The sequence below is a fragment of the Salmo salar genome, chromosome 04 (genome assembly GCF_965601325.2).
Source record: "Salmo salar chromosome 04, fSalSal1, whole genome shotgun sequence".
NCBI classification, from domain to species: Eukaryota; Metazoa; Chordata; class Actinopteri; order Salmoniformes; family Salmonidae; genus Salmo; species Salmo salar.
In genome coordinates, this window is record NC_138294.1 from 82,446,607 (window position 1) to 82,464,664 (window position 18,058).

Sequence of the window (18,058 nt, forward strand, 5' to 3'; positions counted from 1 at the left end):
CAACTGACTGTAGTCACAGCCCTAACTAAACTGACTGTAATCACAGCCCTAACTCAACTGACTGTAGTCACAGCCCTAACTAAACTGACTGTAATCACAGCCCTAACTCAACTGACTGTAGTCACAGCCCTAACTAAACTGACTGTAGTCACAGCCATAAATAAACTGACTGTAGTCACAGCCCTAACTAAACTGACTGTAGTCACAGCCCTAACTAAACTGACTGTAGTCACAGTCCTAACACAACTGACTGTAGTCACAGCCCTAACTAAACTGACTGTAGTCACAGCCCTAACTCAACTGACTGTAGTCACAGCCCTAACTAAACTGACTGTAGTCACAGCCCTAACTAAACTGACTGTAGTCACAGCCCTAACTAAACTGACTGCAGTCACAGCCCTAACTAAACTGACTGTAGTCACAGCCCTAACTCAACTGACTGTAGTCACAGCCCTAACTCAACTGACTGTAATCACAGCCCTAACTAAACTGACTGTAGTCACAGCCCTAACTAAACTGACTGTAGTCACAGCCCTAACTAAACTGACTGTAGTCACAGCCCTAACTAAACTGACTGTAGTCACAGCCCTAACTAAACTGACTGTAATCACAGCCCTAACTCAACTGACTGTAGTCACAGCCCTAACTCAACTGACTGTAATCACAGCCCTAACTAAACTGACTGTAATCACAGCCCTAACTAAACTGACTGTAGTCACAGCCCTAACTAAACTGACTGTAGTCACAGCCCTAACTAAACTGACTGTAATCACAGCCCTAACTAAAGTGACTGTAGTCACAGCCCTAACTAAACTGACTGTAATCACAGCCCTAACTAAAGTGACTGTACTTTAGCCTCCCTTCCTTCCAGGTAAAACTGTAATCATCGGTTTCCTCAGCTGCCTGGGTCAAGTCTGGAGTTGAGACAAATCCAATGCTGTGTTGCTGCTGAAATATGCCTTTGTTTTCCTGAATGAATAGTGTTTATATATAGGGCTGCATAGCACTCTGGCTGCTTGTGGATATCCTGTTGATATGGTTACAGGGCCTGGCCTTAAAGTGGAGTCACATAGTCAGGGACACACTTAGACGCACACATACTCACAGACAGCACTGTAGTAGTTTCACTGGTATTGCCCCAGCACAGACAGCACTGTAGTAGTTTCACTGGTATTGCCCCAACACAGACAGCACTGTAGTAGTTTCACTGGTATTGCCCCAACACAGACAGCACTGTAGTAGTTTCACTGGTATTGCCCCAACACAGACAGCACTGTAGTAGTTTCACTGGTATTGCCCCAACACAGACAGCACTGTAGTAGTTTCACTGGTATTGCCCCAACACAGACAGCACTGTAGTAGTTTCACTGGTATTGCCCCAACACAGACAGCACTGTAGTAGTTTCACTGGTATTGCCCCAACACAGACAGCACTGTAGTAGTTTCACTGGTATTGCCCCAACACAGACAGCACTGTAGTAGTTTCACTGGTATTGCCCCAACACAGACAGCACTGTAGTAGTTTCACTGGTATTGCCCCAACACAGACAGCACTGTAGTAGTTTCACTGGTATTGCCCCAACACAGACAGCACTGTAGTAGTTTCACTGGTATTGCCCCAGCACAGACAGCACTGTAGTAGTTTCACTGGTATTGCCCCAACACAGACAGCACTGTAGTAGTTTCACTGGTATTGCCCCAGCACACTCTTCACAAAGGGAATCTTTATTGATACAGTTAGGCCAGTAGCAGGGAGTGTGTGTGTGTGCGCGTGTGTGTGTGTGTGTGCGCGTGTGTGTGTGTGTGTGCGCATGTGTGTGTGTGTGTGCGCGTGTGTGTGTGTGTGTGTGCGTTCGTGCATGTCTGGTATGTCATGCATTTGCATCACAAAAGCCTTTGGCGGTGCACTGTGGTGAGATTAGGCCTACTGTGTGGTGAACTGTGTCCTGGAGATGGGGACGTCGTTAACGAACCACGGCCATGTCTCAGACACACACACATGTCTACCAGACACCACATCTCTCCAGTCTAAAACACAGATAACCCAAAGAGCTGTGACTCCTAACCTCTCCAGTCTAAAACACACATAACCTAAAGAGCTGTGACTCCTAACCACTCCAGTCTAAAACACAGATATCCTAAAGAGCTGTGACTCCTAACCTCTCCAGTCTAAAACACAGATAACCTAAAGAGCTGTGACTCCTAACCTCTCCAGTCTAAAACACAGATAACCTAAAGAGCTGTGACTCCTAACCTCTCCAGTCTAAAACACACATAACCTAAAGAGCTGTGACTCCTAACCACTCCAGTCTAAAACACAGATAACCTAAAGAGCTGTGACTCCTAACCTCTCCAGTCTAAAACACACATAACCTAAAGAGCTGTGACTCCTAACCACTCCAGTCTAAAACACACATAACCTAAAGAGCTGTGACTCCTAACCACTCCAGTCTAAAACACACATAACCTAAAGAGCTGTGACTCCTAACCACTCCAGTCTAAAACACACATAACCTAAAGAGCTGTGACTCCTAACCTCTCCAGTCTAAAACACACATAACCTAAAGAGCTGTGACTCCTAACCACTCCAGTCTAAAACACACATAACCTAAAGAGCTGTGGTAAGCTTCAGCCATGTTTCTCTTATAGTGTAGCCTAGTGGTTAGAGCGTTGGGCCAGTAACCCGAAAGGTTGATATTTTATATCCCCATACATGTCTATTAATACACACTTGTACATGTGTGAAATAGGACAAATATAAGCACCCAGCAAATTATTTATTATTATAGAATGAATCGGATGGGACAACAATGTGGTTTTGATTTGGGACAATGTGAATTTAGCATCTTAGTTCTGATGAGTAGGGCTGTGACGGTCACAATTTTGTTTGTTCACTTGTTTACATGGATGAATGTCAGGGCGGCAGGGAGCCTAGTGGTTAGAGTTGGGCCAATAACTGAAAGGTTGCTGGATCGAATCCCTGAGCTGACAAGGTAAAAATCTGTCGTTCTGCCCCTTACCAGGCCGTCATTGTAAATAAGAATTTGTTCTTAACTGACTTGCCTAGTTAAATAAAGGTAAAATTTCAATTATGCTTCTGAATAAAACATGTTTGAAACAAGCCGTTACACTTTGTTATTATCATGTCATTTTATTATGATTATTCAGGTTATTACTTATAAATATTTAATCAACAAATTAAGAAATGCCAGGTTGGAGAGGATGTGTCGCATTTTCGTATTGACACCATTAACCGAGTCAAAATAATGTCCTTGTCTGTCGGCTTATTATGCATGTCATTTATTTTTTAACAGATCCTATTTCCACGCACAAAACCATTCAAACCCATTCCGATGGGTTTTCTCCCACTTTATTTGCATAACGTCACAAACCCAGCTGCTGCGGTCATTTGATGGCATTGACATATGTTCTTCAAGGAGAAAACACCGTATTGAGAGACATAATGTAGCCCAAGCAACTGAAAACATGCCTTTTACAAGATTACATGACAGGAGCGTTTGACTGACAAGGTGAAAATCTGTCGTTCTGCCCCCGAACAAGGCAGTTAACCCACTGTTCCTAGGCTGTCATTGTAAATAAGAATTTGTTCTTAACTGACTTGCCTAGTTAAATAAAGCTTAAATAAAAATGTTTAGCCTATTTATCAGCGACGCTGACTATAAAGGGGGATGGTGTTGGAAAGATTTTTAAAATACTGTGAGGAACTATTATAATTTGAATAGATGAAAAAAATTACTTTGTTGACTTACTGTGTGAGGTGAAGAAAACAATGACTGAGAAGCCCAGCTTATTAATGGTGAGTTAAGACAGTCAGAAATCAGCTATCCCCAAATGGGCACTTACCTATATTTGAAATGTGCGATAAGCAGTCCAGGTACCTCTATGTGTGCTCAGGTACGTGCACTGTTTAAACTACTAGCACACAGCTCGGACACCCATGCATACCCCACAAGACATGCCACCAGAGGTCACAGTCCCCAAGTCCAGTACTACATAGAGCCATGACTACATGGAACTATATTCCACATCAGGTAACTGATGCAAGCAGTGAAATTAGATTAAAAAAAACAGATTAAAATGCACCTTATGGGACAGCGATGACTGTGAAGAAACACACACACAGGTACAAACACACGCATACACGATATCCTACGCACACATTGTAATATTGTTGTATGGTGGTATTATACATTTTGTATTGTAGACATGTAGCGGTGTAATAATGTTATATGATGTACTGTTTTATCTTTCTTTTATGTGTTTGGACCCCAGGAAGAGTAGCTGCTGCCTTGGCAGGAACTAATGGGGATCCATAATAAACCCCAGGAAGAGTAGCTGCTGCCTTGGCAGGAACGAATGGAGATCCATAATAAACCCCAGGAAGAGTAGCTGCTGTCTTGGCAGGAACTAATTGGGATCCCTAATAAACTCCAGGAAGAGTAGCTGCTGCCTTGGCAGGAACTAATTGGGATCCCTATTAAACCCCAGGAAGAGTAGCTGCTGCCTTGGCAGGAACTAATTGGGATCCCTAATAAACCCCAGGAAGAGTAGCTGCTGCCTTGGCAGGAACTAATTGGGATCCCTATTAAACTCCAGGAAGAGTAGCTGCTGCCTTGGCATGAACTAATTGGGATCCCTATTAAACCCCAGGAAGAGTAGCTACTGCCTTGGCAGGAACTAATTGGGATCCCTAATAAACCCCAGGAAGAGTAGCTGCTGCCTTGGCAGGAACTAATTGGGATCCCTATTAAACCCCAGGAAGAGTAGCTGCTGCCTTGGCAGGAACTAATTGGGATCCCTATTAAACCCCAGGAAGAGTAGCTGCTGCCTTGGCAGGAACTAATGGGGATCCTAATAAACTCCAGGAAGAGTAGCTGCTGCCTTGGCAGGAACTAATTGGGATCCCTATTAAACCCCAGGAAGAGTAGCTGCTGCCTCGGCAGGAACTAATGGGGATCCCTAATAAACCCCAGGAAGAGTAGCTGCTGCCTCGGCAGGAACTAATTGGGATCCCTATTAAACCCCAGGAAGAGTAGCTGCTGCCTCGGCAGGAACTAATTGGGATCCCTATTAAACCCCAGGAAGAGTAGCTGCTGCCTTGGCAGGAACTAATTGGGATCCCTATTAAACCCCAGGAAGAGTAGCTGCTGCCTTGGCAGGAACTAATGGGGATCCTAATAAACTCCAGGAAGAGTAGCTGCTGCCTTGGCAGGAACTAATTGGGATCCCTATTAAACCCCAGGAAGAGTAGCTGCTGCCTTGGCAGGAACTAATTGGGATCCCTAATAAACCCCAGGAAGAGTAGCTGCGGCCTTGGCAGGAACTAATTGGGATCCCTATTAAACCCCAGGAAGAGTAGCTGCTGCCTTGGCAGGAACTAATTGGGATCCCTATTAAACCCCAGGAAGAGTAGCTGCTGCCTTGGCAGGAACTAATGGGGATCCTAATAAACTCCAGGAAGAGTAGCTGCTGCCTTGGCAGGAACTAATTGGGATCCCTATTAAATACAAATACAAATCTCAGTGCAATTAGCACTAGATTCAGGTGGTATGTCACTATGCTTTGCTATAGATATGTTCATGTCATCTTGTCTCTAAAGAGTGAGATGATTGGAGACAGAGAGAGACAGAGAGCGAGACAGAGAGACAGCGAGACAGAGTGTGAGACAGCGAGACAGCGAGACAGCGAGAGACAGACAGAGACAGAGAGAGAGAGACAGAGAGAGAGATAAAGTGAAGAGTTCCAGTGAGGGACATTCTGGAGAGATGTGTGGAAAAATCTCACAGAAGAGGAGACGAGAAGGACACATGACATGACAGGCCTGCTGCAACGTACTGCCTGCCATGTGGTGTGTGTGACAGGGTGTTTGGTTCACCTAGACTCTAAAGCACTGTTGGCCACCTGTCGCTCACCTAATCCTTCTCCAACAGTCTTTAACATTGCCCTTACAGGGAAACAACTTGGCCAAAACTCTAATGCCTCATTTGAGTCATTTCAGAAGAAGTGAAACATGGTCAGGTTACCAGTCTGACCACAGAGATCTCGATGTACAGAGATCTCAATGTACAGAGATCTCGATGTACAGAGATCACGATGTACAGAGATCTCGATGTACAGAGATCACGATGTACAGAGATCTCGATGTACAGAGATCACGATGTACAGAGATCTCGATGTACAGAGATCACGATGTACAGAGATCTCGATGTACAGAGATCACGATGTACAGAGATCTCGATGTACAGAGATCTCGATGTACAGAGATCTCGATGTACAGAGATCACGATGTACAGAGATCTCGATGTACAGAGATCACGATGTACAGAGATCTCGATGTACAGAGATCTCGATGTACAGAGATCACGATGTACAGAGATCTCGATGTACAGAGATCACGATGTACAGAGATCTCGATGTACAGAGATCTCGATGTACAGAGATCTCGATGTACAGAGATCTCGATGTACAGAGATCACGATGTACAGAGATCTCGATGTACAGAGATCTCGATGTACAGAGATCTCGATGTACAGCTATCTATTGCCATAGTGTTTTCATACTGTGGTGGCTTTGATGCCAGCAACACATTGTGACTCAGTATATGAGAGCAAACTCTGAAGCCATTGGCGTTTTCTAGCCAGCTCTGAGGTCTCACTCCTGAGGCGAGAGCTTCCTTGAGATGCTGAGGCATTCAGTATTTATGAAAAAGTACAAGGTTACAGGGCCTCAATAAAAATGATTCAGACTGGCAAGCAACTGCAAATCATACAGGTGTGTCCATTGAAGGGCTCATGCTATTAACACAAGCATGGTCAATTTATCTCTCTCCCTTCCTCCCTCTCTCTCTGTGAGAATGGTTAACACACAAACTGTGCATCGGACATAGCTAAGGAAGCAGCCTTTTAACACCTCATGCATTGTTTTTTAAAGACGCCCATACGCCTCCCTCTTTTTGTTAACGTGACTTGCCCTCTCTCTGTCCCCCTTCAGATCTGTCCACGGCCAAGAGGAAATTTGCAGAGTCTCTCAACGAGTTTAAGTTCCAGTGCATAGGAGACGCAGAAACGGATGACGAGATATGTATTGGTGAGCTCGCCCTGAGAAGCTTGTAGTTACACACTCAGCACCAGCATAAGCTCATCACCAGTGTTGAAAACATAGTGAAGGCTCGTCACCAGTGTCCAAATCACACCGAAGGCTGGTCATTAGTGTCCAAAACACAGCAAAGGCTGGTCATTAGTGTCCAAATCACAGCGAAGGCTGGTCATTAGTGTCCAAAACACAGCGAAGGCTGGTCATTAGTGTCCAAAACACAGCGAAGGCTGGTCATTAGTGTCCCAAATCACAGCGAAGGCTGGTCATTAGTGTCCAAAACACAGCGAAGGCTGGTCATTAGTGTCCAAATCACAGCGAAGGCTGGTCATTAGTGTCCAAAACACAGCGAAGGCTGGTCATTAGTGTCCAAAACACAGCGAAGGCTGGTCATTAGTGTCCAAATCACAGCGAAGGCTGGTCATTATTGTCCAAATCACAGCGAAGGCTGGTCATTAGTGTCCAAAACACAGCGAAGGCTGGTCATTAGTGTCCAAATCACAGCGAAGGCTGGTCATTAGTGTCCAAATCACAGCGAAGGCTGGTCATTAGTGTCCAAAACACAGCGAAGGCTGGTCATTAGTGTCCAAAACACAGCGAAGGCTGGTCATTAGTGTCCAAATCACAGCGAAGGCTGGTCATTAGTGTCCAAATCACAGCGAAGGCTGGTCATTAGTGTCCAAAACACAGCGAAGGCTGGTCATTAGTGTCCAAATCACAGCGAAGGCTGGTCATTAGTGTCCAAATCACAGCGAAGGCTGGTCATTAGTGTCCAAAACACAGCGAAGGCTGGTCATTAGTGTCCAAAACACAGCGAAGGCTGGTCATTAGTGTCCAAAACACAGTGAAGGCTGGTCATTAGTGTCCAAAACACAGCGAAGGCTGGTGACCAGCATTATGTTAAAAGTACATTCCTGTAATATTTTGTGTTCCTTTTTATAGTAGGAATTGAAATGTAAGACTTGAATTCCACATTTGGAGAGTATTACTCTGTCGAGTGCGTGTAAACAGGATCGTGGCATCTCAAGTGAAAACTCTGACCCAAAACAATGCAGTCATACTAGGCTCGATCAAAACCAGGGTTTCCCAAACTCGGTCCCGGGGCCCCCCCTGAGCGCACGTTTTGGTTTTAGCCCTAGAACTACACAGCTAATTCAGACAATCAAAGATTGATGCTGACTTGGTTATTTGAATCAGATATTATGTACTAGGGCAAAAACCAAAATGTGCACCCGGGGGGGGGGGGGGGGGGGGGGGAGTTTGAGAAACCCTGGTCTAGAGCAGGGATGGAACAATCAGTATCTTGCTAGTTGAACATACATCCTAGTCTAAAGCATGCATGTCAACTAGGATTTCAAATGAATAACCTTGTTATGCAAGCAAAGTCACACGTGTTGAATGTTAGATTGTGTACAGAGCCAAAGTGTGATCACTGGCTCATTATTTATTGACCTCCCTCTTTTTTATATTTTTATTTCACCTTTATTTAACCAGGTAGGATAGTTGAGGACAAGTTCTCATTTACAACTGTGACCTGGCCAAGATAAAGCAAAGCAGTGCGACAAAAACAACAACATAGAGTTACACATGGAATAAACAAAACATACAGTCAATAATACAGTAGAACAAAAGAAAACAAACGTCTATATACAGTGAGTGCAAATGAGGTAAGTAGATAGGCCATGGTGGCGAAGTAATGTAGATGTGCAGAAGATGAATGTGCAAGTAGAGATACTGGGGTGCAAAGGAGCAAGGTAGAGAGATGGGCTGTTTACAGATGGGCTATGTACAGGTGCAGTGATCTGTGAGCTGCTCTGACAGCTGGTGCTTAAAGCTAGTGAGGGAGATATGAGTCTCCAGCTTCAGAGATTTTTGCAGTTCGTTCCAGTCATTGGCAGCAGAGAACATGAATGAAAAACGACCAGAGGAGGAATTGGCTTTGGGGGTGACCAGTGAGATATACCTGCTTGAGCGTGTGCTACGAGTGGGTGCTGCTATGGTGACCAGTGAGCTGAGATAAGGCGGGGCTTTACCTAGCAGAGACTTGTAGATAACCTGTAGCCAGTGGGTTTGGCGACGAGTATGAAGCGAGGGCCAACCAACAAGAGCGTACAGGTCGCAATGGTGGGTAGTGTATGGGGCTTTGGTGACAAAACAGATGGCACTGTGATAGACTGCATCCAGTTTGTTGAGTAGAGTGTTGGAGGCTATTTTATAGATGATATCACCGAAGTCGAGGATCCGTAGGATGGTCAGTTTTACGAGAGTATGTTTGGCAGCATGAGTGAAGGATGCTTTGTTGCGATATAGGAAGCCGATTCTAGATTTAATTTTGGATTGGAGATGCTAAATGTGAGTCTGGAAGGAGAGTTTACAGTCTAACCAGACACCCAGGTATTTGTAGTTGTCCACTTATTCTAAGTCAGAGCCGTCCAGAGTAGTGATGCTGGACGGGTGAGCAGGTGTGGGCGGTGATCGATTGAATAGCATGCATTTAGTTTAATTTGCGTTTAAGAGCAGTTGGAGGCCACGGAAGGAGTGTTGTATGGCATTGAAGCTCGTCTGGAGGTTAGTTAACACAGTGTCCAAAGAGGGGCCAGAAGTATACAGAATGGTGTCGTCTGCGTAGAGGTGGATCAGAGAATCACCAGCAGCAAGAGCAACATCATTGATGTATACAGAGAAGAGAGTCGGCCCGAGAATTAACCCTGTGGCTCACCCATAGAGACTGCCAGAGGTCCGGACAACATGCCCTCCGATTTGACACACTGAACTCTATCTGAGAAGTAGTTGGTAAACCAGGCGAGGCAATCATTTGAGAAACCAAGGCTGTCGAGTCTGCCAATAAGAATGTGGTGATTGACAGAGTCGAAAGCCTTGGCCAGGTCGATGAATACGGCTGCACAGTAATGTCTCTTATCGATGGCGGTTATGATGTCGTTTAGGACCTTGAGCGTGGCTGAGGTGCACCCATGACCAGCTCTGAAACCAGATTGCATAGCGGAGAAGGTGCGGTGGGATTCGAAATGGTCGGTAATCTGTTTGTTACCTTGGCTTTCGAAGACCTTAGAAAGACAGGGTAGGATAGATATAGGTCTGTGGAGGTTTGGATCTAGAGTGTCACCCCCTTTGAAGAGGGGGATGACCGCGGCAGCTTTCCAATCTTTGGGAATCTCAGATGATACGAAAGAGAGGTTGAACAGGCTAGTAATACGGGTTGCAACAATTTCGGCAGATCATTTTAGAAAGAGAGGGTCCAGATTGTCTAGCCTGGCTGATTTGTATGGGTCCAGATTTTGCAGCTCTTTCAGAACATCAGCTATCTGGATTTGGGTGAAGGAGAAATGGTGGGGGCTTTGGCGGGTTGCTGTGGAGAGTGCCGGGCAGTTGATCGGGGTAGGGGTAGCCAGGTGGAAAGCATGGCCAGCCGTAGAGACATGCTTATTGAAATTCTCAATTATAGTGGATTTATCGGTGGTAACAGTGTTTCCTAGCCTCAGAGCAGTGGGCAGCTGGGAGGAGGTGCTCTTATTCTCCATGGACTTTACAGTGTTCCAGAACTTTTTTGAGTTAGTACTACAGGATGCAAATTTCTGTTTGAAAAAGCTAGCCTTAGCTTTTCTAACTGCCAGTGTATATTTGTTCCTAACTTCCCTGAACAGTTCCATATCACGGGGGCTATTCGATGCTAATGCAGAATGCCACAGTATGTTTTTGTGCTGGTCAAGGGCAGACAGGTCTGGAGTGAACCAAGGACTATATCTATTCCTAGTTCTACATTTTTTGAGTGGGGCATGCTTAATTAAGATGGTGAGGAAGGCACTTTAAAAAAATAGCCAGGCATAATCTACTGACGGGATGAGGTCAATGTCATTCCAGGATACCTCGGCCAGGTCGATTAGAAAGGCCTGCTCGCAGAAGTGTTTAGGGAGCGTTTGACAGTGATGAGGGGTGGTCGTTTGGTCGCAGACCCATTACGGATGCAGGCAATGAGGCAGTGATCGCTGAGATCTTGATTGAAAACAGAGGTGTATTTGGAGGGCGAGTTAGTTAGGATGACATCTATGAGGGTGCCCGTGTTTACGGATTTGGGGTTGTACCTGGTAGGTTCATTGATAATTTGTGTGAGATTGAGGGCATCAAGCTTAGATTGTAGGTTGGCCGGGGTGTTAAGCATGTCCCAGTTTAGGTCACCTAGTAGCACGAGCTCAGAAGATAGATGGGGGGCATTCAATTCACATATGGTATCGAGGGCACAGCTGGGGGCAGAGGGAGTTCTATAGCAAGCGGCAACAGTGAGAGACTTGTTTCTGGAAAGGTGAATTTTTAGTATAAGCTCGAATTGTTTGGGTACAGACTTGGATAGTAATACAGAACTCTGCAGGCTATCTTTGCAGTAGATTGCAACACCGCCCCCTTTGCCAGTTCTATCTTGGTGGAAAATGTTATAGTTAGCGATGGAGATTTCAGGGGTTTTGGTGATTTTCCTAAGCCAGGATTCAGACAGGGCTAAGACATCTGGGTTGGCAGAGTGTGCTAAAGCAGTGAGTAAAACAAACCTAGGGAGTAGGCTTCTAATGTTAACATGCATGAAACCAAGGCTTTTACGGTTACAGAAGTCCACAAAAGAGAGCACCTGGGGAGTGGGAGTGGAGCTAGGCACTGCAGGACCTGGATTAACCTCCACATCACCAGAGGAACAGAGGAGAAGTAGGATAAGGGTACGGCTAAAGGCTGTAAGAACTGGTCGTCTGCCACGTTCGGAACAGAGAGTAAAAGGAGCAGGTTGCTGGGCACGATAGCATAGATTCAAGGCATAGTGTACAGACAAAGGTAAGGTAGGATGTGAGTACATTGGAGGTAAACCTAGGCATTGAGTAATGATGAGAGAGATATAGTCTCTAGAGACGTTTAAACCAGGTGATGTCATCGCATATGTAGGAGGTGGAACAACATGGTTGGTTAAGGCATATTGAGGAGGGCTATAGGCTCTACAGTGAAATAAGACAGTAATCACTAACCAGGACAGTAATGGACGAGGCATATTGATATTAGAGAGAGGCATGCATAGCCAAGTGAACATATGGGTCCAGTGAGTAGTTGGGCTGACTGGGGACACGGCAATTCAGACATTTAGCAGGCCGATGATAACAGTTAGTAGGCCCGGGGCTAAACAAGCTAGCAGTTAGCAGACCGGGGCTGGCAAGCTAGCAGTTAGCAGACCGGGTTAGCAAGCAAGCAGTTGGCAGACCGGGGCTAGCATTTAGCAGACCGGGGCAGGCAAGCTAGCAGTTAGCAGACCGGGCAAGCAAGCTAGCACTTAACAGACCGGGGCTAGCAAGTTAGCCTTTGGGGGATGTCGCGATGGGGGTAAGTCTGTTTTTGCAGCTTCGTGCGGTGAAGTCGATAGACCAGTCGTGGAATTAGTAGGGTTCCAAGTAGCTCTAGGTAGCTAGTAGGCCGCGGTTAGCAGAATGGGCCTTCAGCGGCAATCGCGCCTGAGGGTCCTGTTGGAATCTTCGGGCAGATTATGTCGGTATTCCAGTCGTAGAGGATCGGCGGGGTTCCGTGCCCCGTACCGTCAGTAGAAGGGGTCCGGATATTGTCGCCCAGGAACGGGCTTCGGTGTTAGCACAGGAGCCCTAGCTTCAGGCTAATTGGTGCTTGCTCCGGGATGGAAACGCTAGCCAGGAGTAGTCACCCGGGATTGCGGTTAGCTAGTTGCGACGATCCAGATGAAAATGTTCAGAGTTTGCGGTAGGAATCCAGGGATATGTGGGGGAAAAATAAATAATAATAATAATAGTAGGTCCGTTGTGCTCTGGTTTGAGTCACGTTGTTCGAACTGGCGAGAGCTTTCCGAGCTAAAGGTTAGCAGATGACCGCTAGCAATGGTTTGCTGACTGATAGCTGGTAGGTAGTTAGCTGGCTAGCTTCAGTTGAGGGATTCCAGATCCGAAGTAAATAGAAATACTTTAGAAAAAAACAGATCCAAGCCACATTGGGTGAGGCGGGTGGCAGGAGAGTATTTAGAAGTTGAGGTTTAGGAAAATATTTTTAAAAGATATGCAAAGAAAAATATGTAAAAAGATATATACAAGGGCCACGACAGGACAAAGACAAAGACGTCTGACTGCTACGCCATCTTGTCTGTCTGTTTGTCTGTCTGTCTGTCTGTCTGTCTGTCTGTCTGTCTGTCTGTCTGTCTGTCTGTCTGTCTGTCTGTCTGTCTGTCTGTCTGTCTGTCTGTCTGTCTGTCTGTCTTGTCTGTCTGTCTGTCTGTCTGTCTGTCTGTCTGTCTGTCTGTCTGTCTGTCTGTCTGTCTGTCTGTCTGTCTGTCTGTCTACAGCAAAGTCTCTACAGGAGTTTGCTGGAGTGTTGCAGAACCTGGAGGATGAGAGAACACGGATGGTGAGTGCCAGATATACAGTGCCTTCTGAAAGTTTTCAGACCCCTTGAATTTTGTTACGTTACAGCCTTATTACAAAAAAATATTTTAAATCCCTCAGCAATCTACACACAATACCTCATATTGGCAAAGCTAAAACAGGTTTCAAGACATTTTTGCGAATGTATTAGAAATAAAAAACAGAAATACCTTATTTACATAAATATTCAGACCCTTTGCTATGAGACTCGAAATTGAGCTCAGGTGCATCCTGTTTCCATTAAGCATCCTTGAGATGTTTCTACAACTTCATTGGAGTCACCCTCTGGTAAATTCAATTGATTTGACATGATTTGAAAAGGCACACACCTGTCTATATACTGTCCCACAGTTGACAGTGCATGTCAGAGCAAAAACCATGCCATGAGGTCGAAAGAATTGTCCGTAGAGCCCCGAGACAGGATTGTGTCGAGGCACAGATATGGGGAAGTGTACCAACAAATGTCTGCAGCATTGAAGGTCCCCAAGAACACAGTGGCCTCTGTCATTCTTAAATGGAAGAAGTTTGGAACCACCAAGACTCTTCCTAGAGCTGGTCGCCCAGCCAAACTGAGCAAATGGGGTAGAAGGGCCTTGGTCAGGGAGGTGACCAAGAACCCGATGGTCACTCTGACAGAGTTCTAGAGTTCCTCTGTTGAGATGGGAGAACCTTCCAGAAGGACAACCATCTCCGCAGCACTCCACCTGAAGACTCTCAGACCATGAGAAACAAGATTCTCTGGTCTGATGAAACCAAGATTGAACTCTTTGGCCTGAATGCCAAGCGTCACATCTGGAGGAAACCTGGCACCATCCCTATGGTGAAGCATGGTGGTGGCAGATTCATGTTGTGGGGATGTTTTTCAGTGGCAAGGACTGGGAGACTAGTCAGGATTGATGGAAAGATGAGCGGAGCAAAGTACAGAGAGATCCTTGATGAAAACCTGCTCAAGAGTGCTCAGGACCTCAGAATAGGGCAAAGGTTCACCTTCCAACAGGACAATGACACTAACCACACAGCTAAGACAGATAATGCAGGAGTGGCTTCGGGACAAGTCTCTGAATGTCCTTGAGTGGCCCAGCCAGACCCCGGACATGAACCGGATTGAATATCTCTGGAGAGACCTGAAAATAGCTGTGCAGCAACACTCCCCATCCAACCTGACAGAGCTTGAAAATATCTGCAGAGGAGAAAGTGAGAAACTCCCCAAATACAGGTGTGCCTATCTTGTAGCATCATACCCAAGAAGACTTGAGGCTGTAGTCACTGCTTCAACAAAGTACTGAGTAAAGGGTCTGAATACTTATGTAAATGTGATATTTCCATTTTTTGTTGTTAATAATTTTGCAAAAACTCCTAAAAAACTGTTTTTGCTTTGTCATTATGGGGTATTATGTGTAAATTGATGAGGGAAAAAAACAATTTATTCAATTTTAGAAAAAAGCTGTAATGTAACAAAATGTGGAAAAAGTCAAGGGGAGTGAGGTCCTGTGTGATCAGCTGTGTTGTGACTGATCGCTGCATCTCTGCTCAGATTGAAAATGCCAATGATGTGCTGATCATACCGCTGGAGCGCTTCAGGAAGGAGCAGATCAGTGCTGCCAAGGTAAGGATATACTATGACTGGACCCCCGAGAAGGGTGCAATTGAGGCCCGCAATTCGGGGCTTTCCTGTATACTAATATTTCTATTGCAATTTTTTTTTAGTTAGGACAGGCTGGAGGTGGGGGCACTCCGGTACAGTTGGTGGCGTTAATGCACAATACCGTTGAATGCCAGCAGCCTATAAACCCCACAGAAGATGGGCACTGTTTTCCCGCAGTTCTGATAACGACTGCGAGGGCAGCTGTTCGGCAGACAGGATCGAAGGAAACTGCTACTTTAGCAAGCTAGTCCTAAGGAGTACTCTGGTACATAGCAGGCAGGAGTGACACTGTGTGCTGGCTTGCTAACTAGCAAGCACTCTGTGTCGGTAACCATCAAGCTAGCCAGTACATGGTATTGCCCCAGCCTCCCACCTGCTGTGCTAGCGGGAGGCAGGAACAACTGGTAGACAGTGTCCATTGGGCCCTGTCTGTCGGGTAAGGTTTTCTCTTGTACACAGCAGGCGGGAGGCAGGGGCGACCCCATGTACTATCTAGCTAAATAGCAATGCATGAACTAATAGGATGCAAAGAGGGGGGGTGTTCATGAAGGAACCAATGGGATGCTCGAGGGGTGGCGTTCCTGCGGATTGCTTGCTGCAGTTGCACACTATTGGGGGGGATCCCCTCCTCTAAATGTCCTGTTAATCCTTACTATGGGGTCATTGTGTGATTTTACAATCCCTCGTAGATTATGAGGGGAATTATAATCCTTATTGGGTCATGTAGCCATTTTATAATCCCTGTTTAGCCTTGAAAGACAAAAAAAACAACATATTTGTCTGTTACATTTTAACTGATTGTTAGGAAATGCACTGATCACTCAAATATTATCAGTTTTCCATTCAGTTTGGCAGGTAACTGACTTTGTCCAGGTTGTGCTGATTCCACAGCCACTGCATACAGTTGAAGTCGGAAGTTTACATACACATAGGTTGGAGTCATTAAAAGTCATTTTTCAACCACTCCACAAATTTCTTGTTAACAAACTATAGTTTTGGCAAGTCGGTTAGGACATCTACTTTGTGCATGACACAAGTCATTTTTCCAACAATTGTTTACAAACAGATTATTTCACTTTTAATTTACTGTATCAAAATTCCAGTGGGTCAGAAGTTTACATACACTAAGCTGACTGTGCCTTTAAACAGCTTGGAATATTTCAGAAAATGATATCATGGCTTTAGAAGCTTCTGATAGGCTAATTGACATCATTTGAATCAATTGGAGGTGTACCTGTGGATGTATTTCAAGGCCTACCTTCAAACTCAGTGCCTTTGCTTGACATCATGGGAAAATCAAAAGAAATCAGCCAAGACCTCAGAAAAACAATTCTAGACTTCCACAAGTCTGGTTCATCCTTGGGAGCAATTTCCAAACGCCTGAAGGTACCGCGTTCATCTGTACAAACAATAGTACACAAGTTTAAACAACATGGGACCACGCAGCCGTCATACCACTCAGGAAGGAGACGCGTTCTGTCTCCTAGAGATGAACGTACTTTGAAGCGAAAAGTGCAAATCAATCCCAGAACAACAGCAAAGGACCTTGTGAAGATGCTGGAGGAAACAGGTACAAAAGTATCCATATCCACAGTAAAACGAGTCCTATATCGACATAACCTGAAAGGCCGCTCAGCAAGGAAGAAGCCACTGCTCCAAAACCGCCATAAAATAGCCAGACTACGGTTTGCAAATGGGCCTTCCAAATGGACAATGACCCCAAGCATACTTCCAAAGTTGTGGCAAAATGGCTTAAGGATGACAAAGTCAACATATTCGAGTGGCCATCACAAAGCCCTGACCTCAATCCTATAGAAAATCTGTGGGCATAACTGAAAAAGCGTGTGCGAGCAAGGAGGCCTACAAACCTGACTCAGTTACACCAGCTCTGTCAGGAGGAATGGGTCAAAATTCACTCAACTTATTGTGGGAAGCTTGTGGAAGGCTACCTGAAAAGTTTGACTCAAGATAAACAATTTTAAGGCAATGCTACCAAATACTAATTGAGTGTATGTAAACTTCTGATCCATTGGGAATGTGATGAAAGAAATAAAAGCTGAGATAAATCACTCTGTCTACTATTATTCTGACATTTCACGTTCTTAAAATAAAGTGGTGATCCTAACTGACCTAAGACAGAATTTTTACTAAGATTAAATGTCAGGATTTGTGAAAAACGGAGTTTAAATGTATTTGGCTAAGATGTATGTAAACTTCCGACTTCAACTGTAGAGGTTATATGTTTGTAGGGTAGACTATGTAATGTATGCATTGCAGGGAGTAGCATCCCTCTATTAAATCACCATTGATGACCGCATTCAGAGATCTCCCTACACTACCTCGGTGTGTCTATATTGCTCTCAGCTCTGCCTGCCAGAGCTGACAGGTCGTATGTGATAAGACACTGCCACCACATGGCCAATACTGGTAATACATGAAGGGCTTTATCAGGATTTAGCTGGTTGATTGTTAATGAAGAAAGGTAACAGCCATCATATTGAGAGTGATATTAAATTGATATAACTTTGTGAATGTACTTCACACCATTATCATTATAATCTTAACCATAACCCTTACCTAACCTTAACCTGTACCTAACCATAACCATTCAAAATGTTCACTTCAATGGGGGGGTAGGGACGTCCCAAGGATCCCGGATAGCACGGCCTTGAAACATGTCAAAAGTGTATAACAGCCATGATGCAGGTGAATTTATTATGAAGGGTTAGAGCTAATAGAATGACTTTGGTTTGCTATATTATGATGCTTCGAAGTGATGTGTTGAGCAGCTGTTGTGGACATTCTGCTCTGAGGAGGGTTGATTGGTTCTACTTCCTGTGGAAACTGGCTGGTTTTGAAAGGCTGGGTCATG

The 18,058-nt window shown here is 45.1% G+C and overlaps 1 protein-coding gene across 1 annotated transcript in view; it reads left to right on the forward strand.

Annotated features, from left to right (window-relative positions):
• Positions 1 to 18,058, forward strand: part of LOC106603859 (rho GTPase-activating protein 26) — a 160,935-nt gene that overhangs the window by 55,765 nt on the left and 87,112 nt on the right. Inside the window, exons 2-4 of the mRNA XM_082974755.1 lie at positions 7,012 to 7,107; positions 13,463 to 13,524; positions 15,076 to 15,147. Coding sequence (XP_082830881.1) covers positions 7,012 to 7,107; positions 13,463 to 13,524; positions 15,076 to 15,147 — 230 coding nt within the window. The remainder of the gene's footprint in view (positions 1 to 7,011; positions 7,108 to 13,462; positions 13,525 to 15,075; positions 15,148 to 18,058) is intronic.